The 26160-nt window shown below is 39.5% G+C and overlaps 1 protein-coding gene and 13 non-coding genes across 14 annotated transcripts; 8 read left to right on the top strand and 6 right to left on the bottom strand.

Moving 5' to 3' along the window:
* Positions 1-937: 937 nt before the first annotated feature.
* On the top strand, positions 938-1008 carry Trnag-gcc (transfer RNA glycine (anticodon GCC)). The gene has a single exon. It is a non-coding gene; the product is annotated as a tRNA-Gly (tRNA).
* A 1981-nt stretch (positions 1009-2989) lies between these two features.
* Positions 2990-3061, bottom strand: Trnac-gca (transfer RNA cysteine (anticodon GCA)). Its single transcript has one exon. It is a non-coding gene; the product is annotated as a tRNA-Cys (tRNA).
* Positions 3062-3522: 461 nt separating this feature from the next.
* Positions 3523-3593, top strand: Trnag-gcc (transfer RNA glycine (anticodon GCC)). The gene has a single exon. It is a non-coding gene; the product is annotated as a tRNA-Gly (tRNA).
* A 392-nt stretch (positions 3594-3985) lies between these two features.
* Trnac-gca (transfer RNA cysteine (anticodon GCA)) lies at positions 3986-4057 on the bottom strand. Its single transcript has one exon. It is a non-coding gene; the product is annotated as a tRNA-Cys (tRNA).
* Positions 4058-5335: 1278 nt separating this feature from the next.
* Trnag-gcc (transfer RNA glycine (anticodon GCC)) lies at positions 5336-5406 on the top strand. Its single transcript has one exon. It is a non-coding gene; the product is annotated as a tRNA-Gly (tRNA).
* Positions 5407-5728: 322 nt separating this feature from the next.
* On the top strand, positions 5729-5799 carry Trnag-gcc (transfer RNA glycine (anticodon GCC)). Its single transcript has one exon. It is a non-coding gene; the product is annotated as a tRNA-Gly (tRNA).
* Positions 5800-6214: 415 nt separating this feature from the next.
* Trnac-gca (transfer RNA cysteine (anticodon GCA)) lies at positions 6215-6286 on the bottom strand. The gene has a single exon. It is a non-coding gene; the product is annotated as a tRNA-Cys (tRNA).
* Positions 6287-7150: 864 nt separating this feature from the next.
* Trnag-gcc (transfer RNA glycine (anticodon GCC)) lies at positions 7151-7221 on the top strand. The gene has a single exon. It is a non-coding gene; the product is annotated as a tRNA-Gly (tRNA).
* Positions 7222-7656: 435 nt separating this feature from the next.
* Positions 7657-7728, bottom strand: Trnac-gca (transfer RNA cysteine (anticodon GCA)). Its single transcript has one exon. It is a non-coding gene; the product is annotated as a tRNA-Cys (tRNA).
* A 1235-nt stretch (positions 7729-8963) lies between these two features.
* Trnag-gcc (transfer RNA glycine (anticodon GCC)) lies at positions 8964-9034 on the top strand. The gene has a single exon. It is a non-coding gene; the product is annotated as a tRNA-Gly (tRNA).
* A 434-nt stretch (positions 9035-9468) lies between these two features.
* On the bottom strand, positions 9469-9540 carry Trnac-gca (transfer RNA cysteine (anticodon GCA)). Its single transcript has one exon. It is a non-coding gene; the product is annotated as a tRNA-Cys (tRNA).
* Positions 9541-10044: 504 nt separating this feature from the next.
* Trnag-gcc (transfer RNA glycine (anticodon GCC)) lies at positions 10045-10115 on the top strand. The gene has a single exon. It is a non-coding gene; the product is annotated as a tRNA-Gly (tRNA).
* A 2809-nt stretch (positions 10116-12924) lies between these two features.
* On the top strand, positions 12925-12995 carry Trnag-gcc (transfer RNA glycine (anticodon GCC)). The gene has a single exon. It is a non-coding gene; the product is annotated as a tRNA-Gly (tRNA).
* A 10541-nt stretch (positions 12996-23536) lies between these two features.
* LOC145503262 (uncharacterized) lies at positions 23537-25090 on the bottom strand. The gene has a single exon (XM_081482759.1). The coding sequence runs from the start codon at positions 24598-24600 to the stop codon at positions 23905-23907; it is 696 nt and encodes a 231-aa protein (XP_081338885.1). The 5' UTR covers positions 24601-25090; the 3' UTR covers positions 23537-23904.
* Positions 25091-26160: the final 1070 nt, after the last annotated feature.

Raw genomic sequence — 26160 nt, 5'->3', positions numbered from 1 at the left:
TATGCCACTATTTTTACCTCTAACAGCCTATCGTCTATCGGTATTATCCATTTCATTCCATCTTGGCTAAGATTTCCCAGCCCCTGTTGAAAGTTGGTTTTCACAAAACCAAAGTTTGGATCATATTAATATTGGAAAGAAAACATTTCCAGTTGCATGATAAGCCTCGCTTCGTTTCAAATTTGGTTCATCAGTCTTCGATTTTGCTTGCCTTATAAGTTTTTGGATGCTGCTTGCTCGAGTTCATGAAGTTGAAAATGGTTTTCCTGTTCAGTGAAGCCTAAGCATGATAGAAAGCGTATTTTTTTAAAAGCAAAACACAACGTTACGTATCTGAAAAGGATTCAAATAGTTTGTCGAACACAGTGGACGGAAACCATTTTTCTAATTGGGTAAAAACCAAGAATACAATAAAATAAAATAAAAGGGGGGAACCGGGTTGGAACGGTGACCTCTTGATCTGCAGCCGAATGCTCTACCACTGCGCTATGCCCCCTTGTATACAACAAAGAAATAACATTTCTTTTCTTAACCCGTGAGAGTTAACTGCAGGTAAAACTTGTCGACCGAGAACAATTTCATGAAAGAAAAATATTTCATAAAAGCACTAAAGCATTTTTTCAAAAAGACGGGCGAATATTAATCCAAAACGTCACAACATTGCTTACAAACTCTCATTCAAACATACCTATCAACCAATGAGAGCGCGTGTAATATTTCAGTTAATTTATAAATACATATGTAGCCGACGGGAAGCTTGTGCGAGCGAGTCACGATTGGATGCAAAAATGAATTACTTCGACCGTCAAGTGAAAACAACTTTCAAACTGCTCTAATTGCTGTCAATTCAGATGAGTCTTTTCCTATCTACGTTTAGTAGGTTTCAAATTGTTAACAAGCATGATTTCTCTTGTTTAGAGAGAGTGTTAACAGCCAAGCACTGGTGATTCAGTGGTAGAATTCTTGCCTGCCACGCGGGAGGCCCGGGTTCGATTACCGGCCAATGCACTTTTTCTTTATGCCACTATTTTGTTTTCGTTTACCATTAACAGCCTATGGTCTATCGCATTTCACTCTTGACTAGGCATTCTCAGGCTTTGATGAAAGTTGGTTTCCACAAAACGAAAGAAATCATTCCCAGTTGCTTGATCAGCCTCACATCTTGTAAAGTTTTGTTCATTAAGGCTTCGATAGTGTTTGGTTCTTGCCTATTCAAGTTCATGGAGTTGAAAACAGGGGTGTACCGTGAGATTGTGAAGGTATACGCACAAGAATGGTGTTTCAAACGTAACTAGGGGGCTCCCTCAAAAAAATTGAAATCTAAGGTCTCGGAAATGCCATTTCCTACAATTTCGGAGGGACATTTCAATAAATAAACGCGAGGGAAAATGCATAGTTAGTTGTTAATTTTACCCATCCCTAGCCGGAGTTTTCGGCAAGCCACAACAAAAATAGGGAGTAAAACAATGGTCTAAACATAGGGCTTACAACGTTTACAGCCGTGTGAGGGCCGTGGAGGGTAGAATTTTTTGCTTTTGTTTTCACTCTACTATTACGTTTCTTGACGTTTATGGGTTTTGTGAAAAGATACCGGAGAGCCTTACACAAACAGACAACAATTTGGAATTTAAAAATCGGCTAGACTTTACGGCAACTTTAAAAAAAATTGCAGGGAATAAGAAAAATATTTTTCCAGATTTCAGTTGTACGCAGGGGCGTACGTGCGGATTTGGACGCTACGCCCCTGGAAAAAAGTTTCCTTGTTCAATGAAGCCTAAGTGTGATAAACGAGCAGATTCTTTTTATTAAGCCCCTTTCAGGATGGCACCTGGCCCCTGTAAAATCTATTGGTGGCGAAAGCTTTCGCCTGCATTCCCGCTTTGTAGAGTATGTAGCACTGGTGGTCAGTGGTAGAATTCTCGCCTGCCACGCGGAAGGCCCGGGTTCGATTCCCGACTAGTGCTACAACCGTGCTTACTCACTGTCATCTAAACACACTTATCGACCGATGAGAGCGCCCGTAATATCTCAGTTATTTTATAAATGCACATGTAGCTGACGCAAAGCGCTTGGAACGTGTTAGAGCGAGTCACGATCGGTTTTGGTTTTAATTCTGATTGGATGAAAAAGTGGCGCGAGTTTTTTAAGCCAATCGCTCATCGTAGCAAGTAGATAGTAATGCGACCAAAAGCACTGCAAATGTGAATTACATCGACACACAAGTGAAAACAATTTAACAGCACCAATATTGGTGTAACTTCAGATTAGTCTCTTCCTATATATATCTACGTATAGAGGTTTTGCACGGCAGCCATGTTGCATGGCAGGAACAATGAAAATGTTCTGCATTGGAAAGAACATTTTTTCCCATACGAAAAAGAATCTATTGTTCCGACCATGCAACATGGCTGTCTTGCAAAACCTCTATTAATAGTTTTAAGTTTGTTACCAGACCTCTTGTAACTAGAGAGCCTATTCAGACAAGCACTGGTTGTTCCATGGTAGAATTCTCGCCTGCCACGTGGGAGGCCCGGGTTCTATTCCCGGCCAGTGCAGACTTTCTTTATGCCCCTATTTTATTTTCGTTTACCATTAACAGCCTCTGGTATATCGCATTTCAATCTTGACTAAGCTTTCCCAGCCCCTGATGAAAGTTGGTTTCCACAAACCGAAATTTGGGTCACATTGGTATTGAGACTGAAGAAAACATTCCCAGCTGCTTGATCAGACTCACATCTCTTTAAATTTTGTTCACTGAGGCTTCGATTTTGCTTGGCTTCAGTGTTTGGTTGTTGCCTACTCAAAGTTGAAAATGGTTTTCTAGTCCAAGGAGCCCTAAGCGTGTTAGAAAAGCATATTATTTTATTAAGCAAAACACAAAATCAAAAAGTTAAACAGGGTACAGATCATGAATTAGTTTGCTAACCACAGTGGACGAGAACCACCTTTCAAATTAGACAAAAGCAGCGGAAAAGTGAAAGAAAGCTAAAGGGGACAACTGGGATTGAACCGGTGACCTCTCGATCTGCGGTCGAATGCTCTACCACTGAGCTATGCACCCTTGCATACAACAAGGCAATTAACTTTTTTAGCCAGTGAGAGTTAACTACAAGTAAACTTGTCCACCGAGATCAATTTTAAATTTAAGATTTGCGCGTAGTTTTGAGAAATATTTCATAAAAGCAATAAAGCACTTTTTCATAAAGACGCGCGAATCCAAAACGTCGCAACATTGCTTACATACTCTTATTCAAACACACCTATCAACCAATGAGAGCGCGCGTAATATTTCAGTTAAATTATAAATGCATATATAGCTGACGCAAAGTGCGGGAAACTTATGCGAGCGAGTAACGATTAGTTTTCATGCAAATGTGAATGACTTCGACCGTCAAGTGAAAACAACTTTAAAACTGCTCTAATAGCTGTCAATTCAGATGAGTCTTTTCCTAACTACATTTAGTGGGTTTGAGTTTGTTAACAACCACGACTTCTCTTGTCTCAATAGTTGTCCTGCGAAAAGCACTGGTGGTTCAGTGGTAGAATTCTCGCCTGCCACGCGGGAGGCCCGAGTTCGATTACCGGCCAATGTAATTTTTCTTTATGCCCCTTTTTTATTTTCGTTTACCATTAACAGCCTATGGTCTAGCGCATTTCACTCTTGACTAGGCTTTCTCAGACTCTGATGAAAGTTGGTTTCCACAAAACGAAAGAAATCATTCCCAGCTGCTTGATCAGACTCACATGCACATCTTGTAAAATTTTGTTCATTAAGGCTTCGATCGTGTTTGGTTCTTGCCTACTCAAGTTCATGAAGTTGAAAATGGTTTTCCAGTTCAGCGAAGCATGTTCTTTTCATTAAGAAAAACACAACATGCACATCAATCGTAGTTAAACAGAGTACTGAATTAGTATGCCGACCCCAGTTGAAGTGAACCACTTTTCTAATATAGGCAATAGCAAGGAAAAAATAAAACAAAACTAGAGGGAGCAACCGGGATTGAACCGGTGACCTCTCGATCTGCAGTCGAATGCTCTACCATTGAGCTATGCTCCCTGCATGTTTCTATACTTATCCCGAGAGAGTTAATTACAGGTAAAACTTGTAGACGTAGAGCAATAATTTTATATGTATGATTCGGGCGTATTTTTCAGAAATATCTAACAAAAGCGATAGAGCACTTTTTCCAAGTTTATAGCCTCATCTAAACACCAGGGAGGTTGAGGGAATTCGAGACAGTTATGCAAACTCGAAAGGCATAACTTTCGAGAATTCTTCTCGTTTAGATGAGGTTATGTAAGCATTGAAAAAGTACTCTTTTGTTTTTATAAATCTCTTATTAGATGTTTTGGTGTGTAGTATCGCTTTATATTTGTACTCGTTGTTTGCATCTTGACTCGTCCTACGGGCTCGTCAAAATACAGCACAACTCGTAGAAATATATAGAGCTACCACACACCAAAACATCTAATAAGATTTATGTAATAATCAAATGAATGCGCCCGCTCTGATTGGTCAATCAGCTATGGTTTATTGTGCCAGTAGACTCATGGAAATTTCGCTTGTCTTCTGAATTATTATATAAACTCTCGAAGAATTCGTAAATCATAAATAAATCGTATAAATCATATAATCATAAATCATATAAACTCTCGAAGAATTCGTAAATCACTCGCCTGCTGCTCGTGATTTACGAATTCTTCTCGTGTTCTTCCAGCATCCCGCGTGGTTTATCAGCCTATAAACCATAAAAACCTGTGGTCTATTGCTTAAATATATATCTTAAAGGTCACACCGTGTTTACATATTCTCATCTAAACACACCTATCGACCAATGAGATCGCGCGTAGTATTTCGGCTATTTTATAAATGCATATATGGCTGACGCAAAGCGCGGGAAACGTGTTAGAGCGAGTCACGATTGGTTTTGATTTTAATCCTGACTGGATGAAAAAGTGGCGCGAGTTCTTTAAGCCAATCGCTTAGCGTAGCAAGTGGATATTGATGCAACCAAAAGCACAGCAAATATGAATTACATCGACATTCAAAACAACTTAACTGCTCTAATTGCTGTAACTTCAGATTAGTCTTTTCTTATATATATCTACGTATTAGTAGTTTTACGTCGTTACCAAAACAACAGTGCTCTTGTAACTAGCGAGTCACGATTGGTTTTCATGCAAATGTGAATTACTTCGACCGTCAAGTGAAAACAACTTTAAAACTGCTCTAATTGCTGGAACTTCAGATGAGTCTTTTCCTATCTACGTTTAGTGGGTTTAAGTTTGTTAACAACCATGAGTTCTCTTGTCTCAGACAAATGTTCCCAGAGAAGCACTGGTGGTTCAGTGGTTGAATTCTCGCCTGCCACGCGGGAGGCCCGGGCTCAATTCCCGGCCAGTGCAGATTTTCTTTATGCCACAATGTTATTTTCGTTTACCATTAACAGCCTATGGTCTATCGTATTTCACTCTTGGCTAGGCTTTCTCAGACTCTAATGAAAGTTGGTTTCCACAGAACGAAAGAAACCATTTCCAGCTGCTTGATCAACCTCACATCTTGTAAAATTTTGCTCATTAAGGCTCCGATAGTTTTTGGTTCTTGCCTACTCAAGTTCATGAAGTTGAGAATACTTTTCCAGTTCAATGTAGCCTAAGTGTGATAAAAGAGCAGATTCTTTTTATTAAGCCCCTGTAAAAATCTATCGGTGGCTTTGTAGGGTATCTAGCACTGGTGGTTCAGTGGTAGAATTCTCGCCTGCCACGCGGGAGGCCCGGGCTCGATTCCCGGCCAGTGCAATTTTTCTTAATGCCACTATTTTATTTTCGTTTATCAACATATGGTCTATCACATCTCCATCTTGACTAAGCTTTCTCAGCCTCTGATAAAAGTTATTTTCCACAAACCGAAATTTTGGGTTACTTAAATATTGAAGAAAAACATTCCCAGCTGCTTGATCATCCTCGCTTCTTGTAACATTTTGTTCCTTAAAGCTTCGATTGTACTTAGATGAAGTCTTTGGTTGTTGCTCAGTCAAGTTCAAGAAGGAAAATGGTTGCCTCGTTCAGTGAAGTCTAAGAGTGATAAAAGAACGCATTCTTTTTATTAAGCACAATGCGACATCCCCCGGTTAGAAAAGGTACTGAATCAATTTCGTGGCCAATCACTTTTCTAATTAGGCAAAAGCCGGGAATAAAAGTAAAACAAAACCATAGGGGGCAACCGGGATTGAACTGGTGACCTCTCGATCTGCAGTCGAATGCTCTACCACTGAGCTATGCCCCCTTACATACAACGAGATAATGGAGTTTCTCTTCTTAACCGGTGAGAGTTAACTACAGGTAAAACTTGTCAACCGAGAGCAATTTTATGTTTAAGATTCGCGCGTATTTTCAGAACTACTTTGTAAAAGCAACAGAACACTTTTCCCTTGTTTACATAGCCTCATTTTAACACCAGGGAGGTTGAGAGAATTCGAGTCAGTTATGCAAACCTGAAACATTCGAGAATTCTTCCAGCCTTCCGAGTGTTTAGATGAGGCTATGTAAACACGGAAAAAGTACTTTATTGCTTTTATAAAATAATTCTCAAAAATACGCGAGAATCTTAAACGTCACAACCGTGCTTACTCACTGTCATCTAAACACACTTATCGACCAATGAGAGCGCCCGTAATATTTCAGTTATTTTATAAATGCACATGTAGCTGACGCAAAGCGCGTGAAATGTGTCAGAGCGAGTCACGATTGGGTTTGGTTTTAATTCTGATTGGATGAAAAAGTGGCGCGAGTTTTTTAAGCCAATCGCTCAGCGTAGCAAGTAGATAGTAATGCAACTAAAAACACTGCAAATGTGAATTACATCGACACACAAGTGAAAACAATTTAACAGCACCAATATTGGTGTGACTTCAGATTAGTCTTTTCCTATCTATATATATATGTACGTATAGAGGTTTTGCACGGCAGCCATGTTGCGTGGCAGGAACAATGAAAATGTTCTGCGTTAGAAAGAACATTTTTTCCCATACGAAAAAGAATCTATTGTTCCTGCCATGCAACATGGCTGCCGTGCAAAACCGCCATTAGTAGTTTTAAGTTTGTTACCAAACCAAGAGTCCTCTTGTAATTAGTGGGCCTATTCAGACAAGCACTGGTGGTTCAGTGGTAGAATTCTCGCCTGCCACGCGGGAGGCCCGGGTTCGATTCCCGGCCAGTGCAGACTTTCTTTGTGCCACTATTTTATTTTAGTTTACCATTAACAGCCTATGGTATATCGCATTTCAATCTTGTTTAAGCTTTCCCAGTCGCTGATGAAAGTTAGTTTCCACAAACTGAAATTTTGGGTCACACTGGTATTGAGACTGAAGAAAACATTCTCAGCTGCTTGATCAGACTCACATCTCTTTAAATTTTGTTCACTGAGGCTTCGAGTTTGCTTGGCTTCAGTGTTTGGTTGTTGCCTACTCAAAGTTGAAAATGGTTTTCCAGTCCATGGAGCCCTACGCGTGTTAGAAAAGCATATTATTTTATTAAGCAAAACACAAAATCAAAAAGTTAAACAGGGTACAGATCATGAATTAGTTTGCTAACCACAGTGGACGGGAACCACCTTTCAAATTAGACAAACGCAGCGGAAAAGTGAAAGAAAGCTAAAGGGGACAACTGGGATTGAACCGGTGACCTCTCGATCTGCAGTCGAATGCTCTACCACTGAGCTATGCCCCCTTGTATACAACAAGGGGGTGAAGTTTTTATTCTTAACCCGTGAGAGTTAACTACAAGTAAAACTTGTCGACCAGAGAAAAATTTTATGTTTAGTCAGCCTCCGCCGTTTTCGATACCATGGAAATTATTGATAATGCATGGTGAAGCGAAATCTTATTACTTTACGGTAAGTTGTTTTCGTGAAAGTATGTTCAATTATCTTTAGTAGTTTTACAGTGATTTCTTTCGTTTCGACATGCTCGGAATAAAATATTATAGCCAAACTCTCGCATGTAAACAAAAACAAAGGTGTGGCTGACTAGGACCTTTTAAGACTCGTGTGTTTTTTAGAGAAATATTTCATAAAAGCGATAGAGCACTTTTTCCGTGCTTACATAGCCTGATCTAAACACGAGGAAGGTTTCGAGACAGTTTTTTCACGATAACTGCAGAAATTCTCGGGCGTTCATTGGCTAATTTTTATTGTCAATAAGCGGACAGGCATGAATTTAAAATTTTTGCGATGCGTCAACAAACGAGAGCGGACAGTTTGACTATTTGGTATCGTAAAAAAACAAATTGATGTCAATTTTTAATGCGTCTGTTCTGTTATTGACCATGAATTTCGCCATAACATTGTCAAAGTAGATCCACAGCTACTTTGACAATGTTATGACGAAATTCGTGATCAATAACAGAACAGACGCAAGTTAACCAAACTCAATTTGTTAAATGCAAACTCGAGACGTAGTCGAGGATTTGTATTACTTTAGAGAATTGTCCCAGTCTCCCTTGTTTTAGACGAGGCTTTGTTAACCCGGAGAAAGTGCTCTATTGCTTTTATAAAGTATTTCTCAAAAATACGCGAGAATCTTAAACGCCACAACCGTGCTTACAGGCTCTCATCTAAACATACCTTTCGACCAATGAGAGCGCGCGTAATATCTCAGTTATTTTACAAATGCACGTGTAGCTGACGCAAAGCGCGGTAAACGTGTGCGAGCGAGTCACAATTTGTTTTGGTTTTACTTCTAATTGATGACAAAGTGGCGCGAATTCTTTAAGCCAATCACTTAGCGTAGTAACACAACCAAAAGCAGTGCAAAGGTGAATTACATCGCCACTCAAAGCAACTTAACTGCTATAATTGCTGTAACTTCAGATAGGATTTTTCCTACATATATCTACGTCTTAGAAGTTTTAAGTTTGTTACCAATCCAATTGCATTCTTGTAACTAGTAAAAATACTCAGACAAGCACTGGTGGTTCAGTGGTAGAATTCTCGCCTGCCACGCGGGAGGCCCGGGTTCGATTCCCGGCCAGTGCAAATTTTCTTTATGCCACTATTTTATTTTCGTTTACCATTAACATCCTGTGGTCTATCGCATTTCAATCTTGACTAAGCTTTCTCAGTCCCTGATGAAAGTTAGTTTCCACAAACCGAAATTTGGGGTCACATAAATGTTGAGAAGAAAACATTCCCAGCTGCTTGATCAACCTCACATCTTGTAAAATTTTGTTCATTAAGGCTTTGATTGTGCTTGGCCTAAGTGTTTGTTTCTTGCCTACTCAAGTTCAACAAGTTGAAAATGGTTTTCCAGTTCAGTGAAGCTTAAGTGTGATAAAAGAACATATTGCTTTTATTAGGCAAAACACAACGTCAACCAGTTAAACGAAGTACTGAATTAGTTTGCCGACCACATTGGGCGGGAACCACTTTTCTAATTGGGCAAAAGCAAGGACAAAATAAGACCAAACTAAAGGGGGCAACTGGGGTTGAACCGGTGACCTCTCGATCTGCAGTCGAATGCTCTACCACTGAGCTATGCCCCCTTGTATACAACTAGATAATGATGTTCCTACTCTAAGCCCGTGAGACGAGGCTTTGTTAACCCGGGGAAAGTGCTCTATTGCTTTTATAAAGTCTTTCTCAAAAATACGCGAGAATAGAGTACGTTTCTTTCCAAGTGTTTAGATGAAGCTATATGTAAACACGGAAAAAGTTCTTTATTGCTTTTATAAGATATTTCTCAAACCTGCGCGCGAATCTTAAACGTCACAACCGTGTTCACACGGCTCTCATCTAAACACATCTATCGACCAATGAGAGCGCGCGTAATATTTCAAGCATTTTATAAATGCATACGTAGCTGACGCAAAGCGCGGGAAACGTGTGCGAGCGAGCGAGTAACGATTGGTTTTGGTTTTAATTCTGATTGGATGACAAAGTGACGCGAGTTCAGTTTCACTTATAGGTCTTTTCCTATCTGCGTATTTGCAGTTTTAAGTTTGTTATCAAAAGAAGAGTCTTCGCCACAAGTGGTTGTACTCAGACAAGCACTGGTGGTTCAGTGGTAGAATTCTCGCCTGCCACGTGGGAGGCCCGGGTTCGATTCCCGGCCAGTGCAAAGTTTCTTTACGCCCCATTTTATTTTTGGTTACCATAAACAGCGTATTGTCTGTCGCATTTCAATCTTGACCAGGCTTTCTCAGCCCCTGATGAAAGTTGGTTCCCACAAACCGAAATTCTGGTTCATATCAGTATCGGAAAGACATTCCCAGCTGCTTGATCAGCCTCGCATCTTAACTGGCTTCGATTGTGCTTGGCCATAGTTAGTTATGGCTTGGCTTAAGTTCATTCCACTGAAATAGAACCCGCACTGAGACTTTTGTGAAAATTTGCCTATTGATTGGTTATATTGTAGGAACTTAAATTTTGAAATAAAAATGAGGGGTCCCCACGTTCGTTTAGGAGCAACAGCACCTTGTTTATACCCAATAGATCGTTTTCACGTGACGTCATGACTTTCTAAAATCCAAAGTTTTTATCAGGCACAAGAGGCGGTATATTTATATCTGTTTACAATTTTACAGCTCAATAGCGTGCTTCGTTTGGAATCCAGAGCATTTTGAATTTAAAGGTTATGGAGGTACGTGACACAAGGCTATGATCGAGTTTGTCGAAAAATATATACTTATCCCATGATTTTGAGCCTTTTTAGAAGTTAGAGTATTAGGGAAAGTGCTTATGTAAATGCTTGTTTGATCAGTACTGATAATCAGTCGCCTAGATAGCCAAAGTAAGTTCCAGATGTTTACACTATTTTCCGGCCGCCATATTGCTGTACCACGGAGGTACACCAACATGGCGTTTTCATACTGGGCTCTGTAAATATCGGCGAAACATTTCGACGAATATCTGAAGTTTGGGGAAACGCACAGGCCTAAAACTTGGAGAAGTGGCTTATTTAGTTATCTTCTATAACATCATAATTTCATAGCTTTTTCCACTGGATGGTTTTCGATTTATTTTTTTATTGCGTGACAGTGAAAACGATCTATAAATCCTTATAATAGCACCATGATTGTAGTCACGATTGCTTGCTAAATTCACGTTTCCGACGATTGTTTTTTGTTCTACACTGAGAATTGGTCCATATTTATATTAGACAGAGAAATTTATTACTCAATTCAAAACAACAGAAAAAAAATGATAGGTCACCAAACTCGTTTGCGAGAAAATGACGATTTACCTCTATGGCGAGGTTCAGCCGTAAAGAGAAAGCCGCCATTTTTTAATCGCGTGAAATTACGCGCAGTAGGGATGCGCAATGCAATACTGGGGATTGATCTGTGGCTTACTACAGTTATTCCGAGACTCACTAGCGCGCGCTATGATTGCCTGCCAGACATCATGGTCAATATCAATCGCGCGTGCAAAAATGACGCAAGCAACCCTAAGAAGAAACGAAAATCACTTCAGCACTTGAAAGGCGTTAAATCACTTCGGTATGCGTAGCAATAGTTTCAAACTCCATTCAAACATGTGTTTAAGCCTAGGGCCAAAAAAATATTACAAAAAAGCTCGATAAACAACCGGTAAAAGAGCTTTAATTTGCTCTTACTTTCTCGCACGCGATACATGGCGTCACATGAGCGCGCGCTTAAATAAAGGGCGTGCGCAATTTAATTGTCGTCCAAGGTTGTAAAAGCCAGTCTTTGATCGAGAATTGCTCGAAAACCTACCATACAACCCATGATGAAATTTTCGCAGTTGATTTATAGGGGTGAATCACGTTTAGAGCCAAAATTTTAAAAAATGTCTGTAAGACCGATTTTGAGCTATGTTTGATTTCACATTTTCTTAGTTTGCGAAAAATCTGTCTTTCAGATTTTTATTTTACTTTGCATGAACGTTAAACCAGAGCTAATTGCTAATTTCTGAAATTTTGAGGTGGGGTCATACGGGTAGATCTTGAGAAAAAAGTGATTTAACCTACTAGTTTCCAGTCTCTCCTTAGGTACTCGGTCGTTCATTTTTGCCATTTGTTGACGTTTAATTGTTCAAGTTTCACTTAGAATGGTAGAAGACTTAAGTAAACAGTAAATAGAGAAAGGAAAAACATCTTGGAACATTTTTGAAAAGAGTTAGAAGTTGGACTGTTATAATCTATCAAACTGTAGTAAGCCACCTTAAGTGTTTGGTTCTTGCCTACTCAAGTTCTTGATGGTGAAAAAGTTCAGTGAAACTTAAGCGTAATTAAGAGCATATTACTTTTATTAAGCAAAATACAACGTCAACAAGTTAAACCGAGGACTGAATTAGTATGCCAAAAAAATTAGATGATACAGTGGCGCGAATTCTTTAAGCCAATCACTTAGCGTAGTAACTCAACCAAAAACAGTCCAAATGTAAATTACTTCGACGCTCAAAACAACTTAACTGGTATAATTGTTCTAAAGTCCTAGCCAAACGGACTCGCAAGTTGACCCAAATTTTCAACTTGCGTCTACTCGGCGTGGGCTTGCGTGCGCTTGCGTTGACTTCCGTTGATCATGACTTGCGCTCACTTTGGTCGAGATCAAATTTGCACGCATGTCGACGCAAGTTTTTCACCGTTTGGCCACCAAAAGAAAATCAACGCAAGTTGAGTGACGTTCATTCGCTGTTAAAGCAACCTTTTAGCTAATGAGATACAGGACATGTCTGCCTTGGAATGGGTTTTTTGCGACTTGCGTATGCTTGCGAGGAAACTTGCGAGTACGTTTGGTGACCCTACGCAAATCTCTTTGCAAGTGCGGCTACTTTCGACAACTTGCGAGTCCGTTTGGCCAGGGATTAACTTCAGAGAGGTCTTTTCCTATCTACGTATTAGTAGTTTTCAGTTTGTTACCAAACCAACAGTCCTCTTATCACAAGAAATTGTGTTCAGACAAGCACTGGTGGTTCAGTGGTAGAATTCTCGCCTGCCACGCGGGAGGCCCGGATTCGATTCCCGGCCAGTGCAAATTTTCTTTATGCCTACATTTTATTCTCGTTTATCAATAACACAATAACAAACTGTGGTCTATCACATTTTAGTATAAATCTACTAGCGTGCTATCACGAATGCCGTTCTCTGATTGGCTACGCTACTCGCTATCTATTCTGTGATAGATAGTGAATAGCGTAGCAGTGTGCCCTTGTTAACAAAATGACTGCCGCTTCTTTGTGTTTTCGAGGTATCTGTGAAGAGGATTTAGATAGTCTTGAATGTCTAGTAGATTTATACTAAAACAATTAGATTATTCGCTCTCGATTTCTATGCGTCGGCAGATAGTTTATTCGGGCTGCGCCCTCGTCAACTATCACGCGATAGAAATCTCGAGCTCATAATCTAATTGTTTAATTCCTCTATGATGAAACCATTTCATTCCATCTGGACTAAGATTTCTCAAACACCGGTGAAAGTTAGTTTCCACAACCGAAATTTTTGGTCACACTTGTATTGAAAAGAACGCTTGATCAGCCTCACACCTTGTAAAATTTTGTTCATTAAGGTTTTGATTGCAGCTTGGCTTAAGTGTTTGGTTGTTACCGACTCCGATTCATGAAGTTGAAAATGGTTTTCCAGTTCATTGAAGCTTAAGTGAAATAAAAGAGCATATTCTTTTTATTGAGCAAAACACAACACCATGGTTTACCAAACACAGTGGCCGTAAACCACTTTTCTAATTAGGAAAAAGCCGGGGGAAAAAATAAACCAAAACCCAATTTAAGGGGGCAACCGGGGTTGAACCGGTGACCTCGAATGCTCTACCACTGAACTATGCCCCCTTGCATACAACATGACAATGAAGTTTTTGTTCTTGACCCGTCAGAGTTTGGTAAAACTTGTCGACCTAGCACAACTTTATATGACAACTGTTAAAGGGGCTAGTCACGCAATTTTAGGCAATTTCAGCACTGTTCAAATGGTCATAGAATTAAGTAAAATATCACAACAACGGCTCAAAACTATAGAAGATCTCAAACAAAACACAGGAAAGCCAGGAGGGGTCATGAATGGACAATACTGGAGAGGATAAAATGGACTGCATTTGGGTAAATTTGAAAAACGTCGGCCCATCTTTTTTCAAGTTTACATCAGTTTATATCAAAATGTCATTTACTGACAGCTGGAAAATCATTCTCAGTTGTTATGTGGGCTTGATTTTGCAAATGAAAGACTTTTGCTCTGCCAATTTGACGTTTAGAGCTCATAATTAACGAAATTAAACAAAATTACCTAAAATAGCGTGACCTAGCCCCTTTAAGTTATTTGATGGCAAGAACAAAGTCAGACAGTCTTCTAAGTAGGGTTCTAGACAGGTATTACTTTCATAGTTTTCTCTCCTGATATTATTCCATGTTGCGAGATAATTACTGGGAAGGCTGAGAATTCAATGTGACCCTAATTAATGGCCTTGTTTACCATGTTCTCTCTGTAGCTCAGTGACTGGCAGTGTCTACTTTTTTGAAAACCTTTTGACAACATAGAAGTTAGACATCGTTGATGGTGAGCCAGGATTAAAAGTAATTACGCTGTGACGCTTGATGGGCTGTAAACTGCATGACATTGTAGTGTAGTATATAACTGTGACGAGAGGAGAAAAACGTAGGTGGAGAAAAGAAATAGGCAAATAGCTCTTACTGTTAGAAATTCTGTGCAATAAGCTATATTGTGTAAGAGAAAAGAGTAATAGAAATATTCCAAATAATTTTCTACTTCAAGCTTGCAACATAACAAAGGCAAGCCGGTTGCGTTTACTCCCCCGCAAGACCTAAGATGGCTTTTCAAGGAGTTTACCAGGCTTTTCTCTAAAAACAAATCAAACCAGTGTGCCTGTCTACATAGTTGACGCATTGGCACTGAAACTCGGCCAAGAAGCCAGCAAAATAGTGGCTGATTTTGCTCAAAAGTATAACCAGGGAAAGAGAAATGTCCACCATTTTACCAAAACTAAGATATTTTCTTCACTCAAAAATTCTTAAATCTATGCAGCAATGTGAATTAGGGAATTAGATTTATTATATAAAACTCAGTGGTTTACCGAGTGGTAACTAATTGATAAATTAGTCTACATTTAGTCTACATGACACTTCATGGACTTTTTTCAATCAATCAAATGTGTAATTAGATTCAAACTGTCTATCTTTCAAAATACTGAGCAAGCATGTGTTAAATGATTTCATCATTTTTACCTCAAATAATGTAATATTGCATTTTTGTTTCGACAAAAAGATCACGGAACGATTTTTTAATTTGGTTTTCTTCGTGGGAAATATCTTTCTCTCATACGGGTAGTTCTTTGCAAATGTGCAGAAGACGAGAAACACCATAAGGTTCAAAATTAGTAGTTTACATCGGAGTACAACGAAAATTGTGTTGTTCCTAGTCAATTTTTTTATAGTTATGATTATACCGCATTTAAATCTTTCAATATCTTTTTATACTTTTATTTTAGATATCCCATAGGCGAAGGCACGTTCAAGTCAATATACAGTCCTGTTGCCACTACTTGGAGCAAACAGATGCAATGGTCATCATGAATTCGAAGAACCTATTAAAGTAACATGTGTCTTCTTCAATTCTGATGATAGAGATGAAAATGGCCCAATCAACTAGAGACAGAGTCTATACGTCTACTGAAGATTACCTATGCTCAGCAAAGCTTGGTGGAATACGTCAAAGTATATTTCTGGCAACGTTAAACATTCTTATCTCAGTGATTGCAATTCTGGGCAATGTCCTGATCATTGCCGCTCTTCCGAAGGTGTCTTTCCTCCATTCCTCGTCAAAACTTAATTCTCTTCCACTGTCTCGCCTCCACCGATCTTTGCGTGGGCTTGATTTTACAGCCTCTTAACATTTCATACCTAAGTTCTCCAGAATAACATACCAAACTCTGTTACTATTAGAAATCTTTGCTAATGTAGCGACTGTAATGTTTTGTGGGCTATCGATGTTTACTTTGACTGCATGCAGTAAGTGTTGACAGACTTCTCGCTTTGTTGTTGGTTCGGCTATTTGTTATTCTGTTTTGGCTTTAAGCAGTGTAGCAATTATATATACTTAATATGAAATTATTATTGTAACTATCGTTTGCATAGGGCTGCTGTTATCACCCGTCATCACCCGTCTCGACGGCATAAACAAGTAGAGAATTTGGACTGAAGGCAGAGCGATATAAAAAGACAGTGTGCACTGCATTGTTGGTGCAAATTACATTACTTGCATAAATTTCATTTGGTATAGTAACTAACATTGGTGGTAAGGCGTTAAGATTATAAGATACCTTTGAAAAGATACACTGATTTCAAAGATCAAAGATCCTGACAGTTAGCAAAAATGTAACGCCAGACGTTGAATTAAGGTTGGGAAAGCGCACCAAACTTTTCTGCTCCGGTTTTGTGAGAAAACCATTGATCAGCGCAATCGGAATGGCATGTTTACAATTGTTATCATTTAAAGAAATTATTAGTTATTGGGTTGCACTGTCACGCAATCAAAAAAAAAAAAACAAACAAAATGGAAAACCATGCAGTGTATAAGTCAAGAAATTATGATGTTATAGGAGATAAATAAATAGAACACTTCTCCGAGTTTTAGGTCTGTACGTTTTTCTAAACTTTAAATATTGCTCGTAATAGTTTGCACAAATTTACAGACCCCAGTGTAGAGCCGCCATATGTTGGTGTACCTCCATGGTACACCAACATGGCGGCCGGAAAGTAGTGTGAACATCTGAAACTTACTTTGGCTATCTAGGTGACTGAATATCTGAAGTGATGAACCAAACATTTAAATGAGCACTTTTCCTAATAAAAAGCCTAAAAATCACGATATAAGCATGTCTTTTTGGACAAACGCGTTCATAGTTTTATGTCACGCACCGCCATAACTCTGAAATTCAAAATGTGCCTGTTTTCAAACGAAGCAAGCTACTGAGCTGAAAGGTTGTTAACAGATATAAATTTGCCGCCTCTTACGTCTGATGAGCATAATAACTTTGGTGGCTCTTTAGTTTTAGATTTTTGAGAATGATGACGTCACGTGAATACCAAGAATAAGCCGATCGAGACACAATAATGTAGAAATGCACATTGACTTCACAGGCTTTGATGAATAAAGTCGTATTTATTCAGGTTTAGTAGGGAGGGTAGGTGGGAAAACAGACAGGCTTATTCTATTCGCTGTCTTAGGAACAAAAGCGGTATTTCAACTATAACAAGAAGATCTTTTAGATCTTATAACCGCGCTTTTAAAATTTAACTGTTTGCTTAGCACTACCGTCGGAATGTAGTGCACATTTCAAAGCAGTCAGTGATGATTCTTTTCTTACTTTAGACATCACATCACTTGATCAACACAAACTGTATTATTGCACCATCAGTGGTAACCGTTGACAAATCTCCGATGACGTAATGGTCCTAATCTAGAACTTTCTTCGGGATATGTATGGTCATGAACGATATGAGCCACACGATAATAACACTATTAACAACAGCTTTCTTTCTTTAAAGACATGATTAAATTTGATTGGTGTTTTCCACGAGTAAAGGGCTAGCAAAGTAGTCACACAAGTCATGTAATTTAATAATGAAACTCTATCCCGACCGATGCATCGATTTTGGTCACTCCAGTGGCTACAGATTGAAAACGTGACAGAAAATTGGCGTTACTTTCGATTCTCACCAAATTTGGACAGTGGGAAGATCTCATCATTAGTCAATTACAGGCCATTTTTCAGCTCTTTTCCTCACTTCCTCCCCCCTCGGGAGAATTTTGTCAAGTTAGCTAATTTAGCATGCAAGCCACCGTAATGGTGGTCGCTGTCGGCGAAATGTTTATTTGCTCAAAATTGGGGCAAAATCTTTCCGAGATGGAAGTCAGGACATTTGTAAGGATACAGAAAGTAATATGGGACCAGTTGGTGGCTTCTAAGGCTCAATTTATCCAGAAGTAAGCTGTATTTTCGTTTTCGTGCCGAAAGCCACGCAGTGAAATATTATCGGTTTGTTCTGCTGTCTTGTTCTGTTTTTTCTCTTGGTCATTTTTGTAGCCCGCCGAGGCCATTCTTTCGTCTAAATGAGTTGAAAGAAGTTCGAAAAAGATGTTCCGATTCAAGTTTAAGCTCTCAGGCGATAATTCTGGAGTTTTTTGGCCGAAACGTCGGCTTTGTTAAATTCGGTTGGTCGGGCTGGATTCTGTTATCATTCCATAAATGATTTGAATGCTTCAGCGTTGGAAAATGGAATCTATATTTACGTCACAACTCACCTTTTACTACGGATATGTTTCTTAAACAAGATTAGCTCATAGACTAACTTGATGACATTGAAGAATCAGTCAATTAAATAACACTCAAATCGATTAGTAGCAAGTAAATTGAATTTTTTTCGCATTTAGACTTTATATAATGGAGAAAAAGTCAGTAGGGTGTGGCTATCTTGAAAGAAATACGTAGGGGCCAAACCACCCCCCTAATGTTTCATGAAGGCTATATTTGCTTGGTTTATATATTTCTGAACCAAGTTTGGCAGATAAACTTTCTTTGTTCTCCAGTTTATTTTAATTTGGAAGTTGTGACAAAATGTCAGATTATGACGTCATAATTGATGACGTCACCAAAACGTGCTATAATTTTTTGTAAAATCTGATGTTAAGATTATGTCATTGGAAAGGCCTTGACTTGAGGAGTAAAATGCCGGAAACCGCTTTTTGCTATGATGATTATTTTTTGAGATATGGTAAATTAAATATTTTTGTGCTGTATCCCCCGGAATTTGCTTAACCATACTGCCCTTCTTAAGTCAGTCTCTCTGGTTTATTTTTTTTCAGTTTTTTTTTCTAGGAAGGCTAATAATCTAGAAAAATAGAAAGCTTGATGTTGTGAAAAATCGCATGGTTTTAGAAATTTGATTTTTGGCTTTGTTAGGATAGTATTAACAGTTAAAAAACGGGTGACGTCACAGGTTATGACGTAACAAAACTTATTTTAACGCAATAACACTAGAGGGACAATTTTTTATTCCGATTTTCTTCTTTATTTTTGCTTTAGTTATCTGGCACATCACATGTGCAACATAGCTGCATTTGCTGGAACAAAATTACGGCTCCAATTTGGGGATTTTTCTCAAGGGGGGGACTCCATATTTTGCAGAGTTATTTTTCATATCTAAAAGTGCCATATTTCATTTAATTTTTGTGATATGGACAAAATTTTTTTCAGGTTTCAACTCCCCTTGATGTGGTCTTTCGAACACATTGTAAAAAATATGCATATTAAAAACTTCAAAAGTGGCAAGAAACATGACGTCATCACTGTGCCGTCACAACTTTGACATTTACTGACATTTTTCACGTAAATATAATTGGCAATAGGTCTCCTACTCCTCTGCCAAGTTTGGTGTAGAAAGAGTCAATACTTTTTAAGTAATGCGAAATAATGTGAAATATCTAAGAACTGATGAAACATTTGAGGGGTGGTTTGGCCCCTACGTGAAACCGGGGACTAGAGATGCTCATCTATAAAAAACCGAAAAATACCTTACGAAACATACCTTGATAAAAAAAAGAGATTGTAACATTTTCTATTTAGGATCGAGTTCGTGCTCTTTTATTTTTAGATTTGCCCTTTGCGATAGATAATGGCTGATTCAATAAACGAGTGAAAGCAGGGACCACAGGCATTGGGACGTGCAGAAAAAAGGAAATAAATGTGGTAATTAACTCGACGCCCTAAACCGTAGTGTTATTTTGAAGAGGCGGTATTTTGAAATTAATCTGATTGGGAAAAGTAACTATTGACCTTTTCTCCCTCGACGGCAAACATCTACTTACGAAACGTGTACGAAAAAATTCACTTAAGTGAATTAATTAAACCACGAGTCAGTGAGAACAGAATTCGTTCCAAACAAGAGGTATATCTGCCATTTTAATTCGTAAAGTTCTGAAACGTTGCGCTGATTAAATTTTAGACGTCCTTAACAATGCAGTGGACTGAATACTCATAAGCCTAATGGAAAAAAAAAAAAACATAAAGTGGAACCTAGATATAACGAAGGGGCAAGGGACTGGCAAACTATGTTCGTTATAACGTCTATAACGAGGTTTCGTTGTATCAAGGTTCTTTTCCATGTATTTTATTTTACTATTGCTGGGGCGAGGAATATCGTTCGTCATACCGAGGACTTCGTTCCAAAGAGGTTCGTTAAATCGTGGTTCCACTGATTCCGGCATTTTACGAATATGGGTACAGAGTAGTGGAACTCAACTTAGGAAGTCGCCTTTATTTTCTCGTAACGAGTTTTCCAAAGAGTCATTAACGGTGATTTTTTAAACATTCCTCTGGGAAATACTAGATTTGCCGAAATTCATGTTTTTCCGTATCTGTCGACAAACGTGTCTGTAATAAGTGCTGACTTGCAGCTGTGTTCAAATTCTTTTTTCAATTCTAATTTTTTTTTCAGTCTACAGGCTCAACAACGAGATTTCACTGACCGATCTTTCCTTGCAGCCGAGCGGTTTCCGTGCTTAAAGATTGGAGATCTGAGCAACTTGAACTTTATGCATCAGTCAATTCCAGCAGTGCCCATCCCCCCCGCCCCCGGGCTAACCCGGGGCATTAGCATTTTTTTTTTTAAAATGGGCAAATTCCCCGGGGTGGGGACACATAAGCTGTCTAAATGCCCCGGGGTGTGACGAAGAACGAGGGCAAATGCCCCGCCCCCCCGGGACTGTCGCCTTCCAACACCTCCGCAGTTTTTTAATTAATCAGTAAATAAAACGGTCAACTGTTCAGTATTTTAATGCAACGGTTAGACTTCAAGGACAACAGTACGTGTTAGTTGATTCTGATTATATTTATTTCTTTATATTTGTTTTAAACAGTTTGCTAGAGGATAGCTGGGATTGCGGCGGACGGCATTCGCAGGCTACTTTTTCTGTGAAGAATCAAGACATTTTAAATGAAGATGCATTGCATTTTAAGTTCGCAGGATCTGTCTTGAAGATCGCATCATTTGAATTCGCAAACCTTACGTATTTTAACTCCACTTTCATGAATTTAAAAATGCTAGGCTAGGTTTGAATGCGAAATGCGAAATAGTCGTGTTCACGTCAGTGATTGTTTTGTGATAAACAAAATATAGTTCACCGTGTCGCTTGTATTTATATGCTTACAAGTAATGAAGAAATATCTAAAATTGAGAAAACATAACTTTAAAAACATCTGCAAGTTTCTCTAGTCCCTGACGAACAAGCTATTGTTCAACAAACGCCTCGTCTTCCCCGATGAACTCATCCATGGCACTTTCCAAAACACGAGTGTCGAATGCCCGGGGGTCGCCCCGGGGTACGCAAATGCCCAGCCCCCGGGCAGCGATAAAATTGCGGATGCCCCACCCCCGGGACTGACAACGTGACCAAATGCCCCGCGGTTGCCCGGGGGGGAGGGATGGGCACTGCTGGAATTGACTGATGCATTACTAGAGCATAAGGAGGCCATTGAAATGAACAAAGTGACTTATTATTATACCGATCGCGTAAACAATAATCCCGAACAGGAAATAATTTATCACTTTATGTTTTATTTTTTCAAAACAAGCTGACAGATTCAAGTGGAGTCTTACACAAACATTGACAGATGTTATCTTGCTGTGCTTCGAGTAAATCTTGGCTAAAACATAAAAGTCATGAAATCTTAATGTGGTGAATAATAAGTACTGTATAGGTCCGGATATCAGTTTATGAACTGAATAATAAGTCCGTTTGGCTTCAGTGTAAGCCGCGGCCAGCAACTTATCACGCCCGGAGACAAAGCTCACCGTGAAGTATTTAAGTCTTCTCCGATTTTGTGGTGACCTAAAAAAAAAGCCGCAAAAAGCCAACTAATAACGAGGTATACACAGAGCAATTAACAGGAACATATTAAAGAAGGGAACGCTTTTAATTAATATCCATTCTTTACTTTGTTTTGGCGCTTGTGGTTTTATGTATATTGAACCCCTGGTGGTATAATAGCCACATTAAAGAAAATAAACTAATTTAGGAAGCGGGAAGCGAATCTGTCAACTTATCAGTCTTACACCGGGGCTAATAACACTTCAGAGATAGAGTAGTCTAACAGCGTGAATTTCAAAATTCTACTCTATTTCTCTCAATGTTTGTAGCCAAATGAACATGAATTATTTGAAAGGATTACCTCAACTCAAGCACGCAATTTGTTAATTTAGCGAACACTCACCCCCAATGTGCCACATGGTATAGTGTTGAATCAGTTTTATTGTCGATTCCAAATTATACACAGTCTAGAGTATAGACTCTACAATTAATTATCGGCTTGGCTTCATTCTTGTGATCTTTACGAAGAGCTATTTATAACTCTATAGTTTTATGACTGCACGACATTGTAAAACGTGAAAAGGGCCAGCTCTATGAACCGACGGTGTATTCAATTTTTCCAAGTACGTCCATACACCCATTTTCGCACTTTTATATGTGAAGCTTGATAGCCTTTCTGATTACTTACTGCAAGTCTCTCAGTCTTTATTCTTCATTGTTCAAGAAAGATCTGTTGGCATTCAGTTTTTGCCCGGCGTGGATCACATGTGAAAGTATTTAACTGGAACAGATCTTTCTGCCGAATGAATGCGCGGCTATGATTGAAGAACACGATCCGGAAATAAAACTTAAACTCTTTTCCAGCACTGCAAATAACATATCCCTAAATGGTCTTAAATGTACATCAGTGTTGAATATGGCGCGTTTTCAGGGTCAAAATTAAAAACTAACTTTTCCACCTTTCCTTACCTGCTAAGTAAAATGTCTGTCATTTCCTGTCTTTGAAATTAGACAGTACGCATCTCTTTTGACCTCCGAAACAATACATTCCGCGTTTCCTGAATACTAAAATCATAACATCCGGCATATTTTGACCTTTGAACAAAATTCTCCGCGTTCCCTGACTTCTCTCGAATTTTAAGTCCGGCATGTTCTGACCTTCAATGTAATTAGTTACCAAATACCGTACTACTTAGTTTAAACATCTCAACTAAACATCCCATGCCGGCACCTGACAAGCCATTTAGTTCATAATGAAATCTCGCTGCTGAGCCGACATTCTGATTTGCAAAATTTGCAAATGCGCGTTTTCTGACTTCTCGATTCTACCAGGCGTCTTTTCCGCGTAGGTGTGGATCCTACAATAATACACATGACATGTGATCAGGGTTTTCAAATTGAAAAGTAGCAGGAGGAAATCATGAAGTAGGCGGCACACTCTAGGGTCATGATAAAGGAGGCCACACGTGTAGAGGAGTGCCGGAATGGCTTACCTCCTCCTGCACGGGGGGACGGGGGGGGGGGGGAGGAAAATGGGGTGAAGACCGTGGAAAATTTGAAAATCTATTTGTCTTGAGAAGCATTTTGATGACTGAAAAGTGATTTTGTTGGAGGCTACTGTACACTTTATTTTAACAACGGTTTATTAAAAATTCCTTGAGGGGAGTCCATATTCTGCCACTGCTTGTTGGAAAAGGCCAAGAACAGTAGCTGCGGTATTCTTTGTTCCAGCCCTAAGGTATACAGGAAATCTTGTGTATCCATCAACTCCACCATGCACTACAATCTTCCATCTGAAACTTAAAGATACATGAGTCCATACTTTGCTGTCCTTTCATGGATTCTGTCCTCACTACCAACAACTAGTCTCCTTCGTAGCCGTTTTTGGGGTGTCACGCAACGCTTCTTTGGAGAGAGCGTTGCGTGACATCCCCCCACCCCCACCCCAAAAAAACCGGCTGGAAAGGAGACTAACCAACAACCACCTGTATTAGAAACTAGGCACAATAAATCTGAATAAATTTTATTTATAATCAATTACGAATAAGGTTCACCTGATCAATTTATGATTCCCGTCTATGTGCCATAGTGCAAGTGGCCCACTAACACAGTACACAGCTCTTGGTGTAAGGAATAGCCATCTCATTGGAAGTCCCTCCGGATCCGTTCTTTGCATGCATTCTCGGGCTCTCAGCTGGGGCACATTTATATTGAGCAACACTAGCTGCGATTGGACCCTCCGATATCCCGCATTTGGAAAATCCCTAGGAAAGGATCTTACCATGTTATCAAGGTCATCATCACTAATGGTTATCGTCCTGTCGGTAAGGGAGATATTGTACTCCCGCATACATCTTTTTATGGTACTCTCACTCACACCAAGGGCTCTGGACATGTCGGGTAAGTTGATTTCATAATCGGCAAGATATTGCAGCTGCTCCCGTGGAATCTCGAACCTAGGACGCCCAACCGTTCTAGGCTGGTTTGCTACTGCTGGGGAGGAATGATACCAATTCCGCTCTACCTCCGACAACATTCGCGTCACAGTGGGGAGTGAGGGTCGAACTGTATCAAACACCTGCATGTTGTCAGCAAGTCGAACCAAATGGCGAGAAATTTGTTCCAATCGGAACAGATCATAGTCAGCCACATCTTCACTAACTGTGTCCTGTTGAAGTCTCCTTGCAAGGTCGAATGATGTATGGCGAAGACTGCTCAAGAATTGCTCTTGTGCCGTCGACTCCATTCATAAATCCCCGGGAAAACCCCCGGTCCTGGCACTAGGTTTGCATCAGGGGATCCAGGCTTGCGCGGCAAAGACGCCTGGTAAAATCGAGAAGTCAGAAAACGCGCATTTGCAAATTTTGCAAATCAGAATGTCGGCTCAGCAGCGAGATTTCATTATGAACTAAATGGCTTGTCAGGTGCCGGCATGGGATGTTTAGTTGAGATGTTTAAACTAAGTAGTACGGTATTTGGTAACTAATTACATTGAAAGTCAGAACATGCCGGACTTAAAATTCGAGAGAAGTCAGGAAACGCGGAGAATTTTGTTCAAAGGTCAAAATATGCCGGATGTTATGATTTTAGTATTCAGGAAACGCGGAATGTATTGTTTCGGAGGTCAAAAGAGATGCGTACTGTCTAATTTCAAAGACAGGAAATGACAGACATTTTACTTAGCAGGTAAGGAAAGGTGGAAAAGTTAGTTTTTAATTTTGACCCTGAAAACGCGCCATAGTTGAAAGTTTTGTTCAAGTTGTTCTTGTTTTTGTTCCGTTTTTATCTTGAGTTGATGACGGATGAAACTGAAGCCTGCTACAGATGAATTCGAGCGTCTTTCCTGATCATAGAAAACCGTAATTTTTGAAATGCCGCTAATTTTAATGCAGGTATTACTAGATATTGTAAGTTATGACCTTTCTATAAAAAAGCTGGGGCTAAGCAAGGCCAAAATCTTAGAGAAACATGCCAAGGTCATACCCAACGCTGACGCTGGCAGAAATAACTTTTATGTCTTCTATTAGTTTTGAAAACGACCCGTACATTCACACAAGATAACATCTTTTCTTACATATCAACCTTTGATAAGGAAGGATGGAAGATGGAAGTAATACTATCATCACCTCAGTTGTTGAAGTTGACACGCAGACGTCAATTTCCATGGGTTTCCTCTGAGTGACGCATTCTTACCTCAATACCACTTTTTTCTTAAACTGAAAAGGGAGAAAGAAGATCATCAAAACAGCATTGAACTAGAAATTAAGAATGGTTCGTTTCAGTCCAAAAATATGATTCAGTTAATAATCATATAAGGATATAAATTCAGACCGCTAAGGGGACCAATCAGAATTTTTTCTTTTCATCGCGGACCAGTTCAGCCATAGTTGGCTGCGCTCACTCGTGAGATATGGTTCTTGCCACCCGAGCATAAAATTCATATCTTCTCGCCACCGTGTTATGTTCTTTTTAGCGGAGCTCCCGCGCGCCGAAGGCGCGCGAGCAGAGCCCCATTCCTTAGAAATTTCGGTAAACCCATCAAGCCGAGAAAATTTGGTTATGACGTCACCGTACGAGCGAGCGAGCGAGCGAACGCCGTCCGTACAGACTCTGGGGGATGGGGAGAGGAACCTCGCGGTAACGCAAACTGGGGAACCGAGGAATGCCATCTTTTTTTGGCGGGATTTTTAAAGAAAAGAAAACTCATTTCAATTTGTCATGTCAACAAATAACAGCGGGGGTTGATTTAACGTTTTTAAGATGGGGTTGCACTGAAGCATGAAACAGAAACAGAAAGCAAGCACTA

This window comes from Orbicella franksi, chromosome 11 (assembly GCF_964199315.1).
Source record: "Orbicella franksi chromosome 11, jaOrbFran1.1, whole genome shotgun sequence".
Taxonomy (NCBI): Eukaryota; Metazoa; Cnidaria; class Anthozoa; order Scleractinia; family Merulinidae; genus Orbicella; species Orbicella franksi.
Note: the sequence above shows the minus strand (reverse complement) of the source record. Positions and strands in the feature narration are given on the sequence as shown.

Bases quoted from the DNA above. Each gene is read 5' to 3' on its own strand.
- LOC145503262 (XM_081482759.1), bottom strand. From the start codon at position 24,600: ATGGAGTCGACGGCACAAGAGCAATTCTTGAGCAGTCTTCGCCATACA.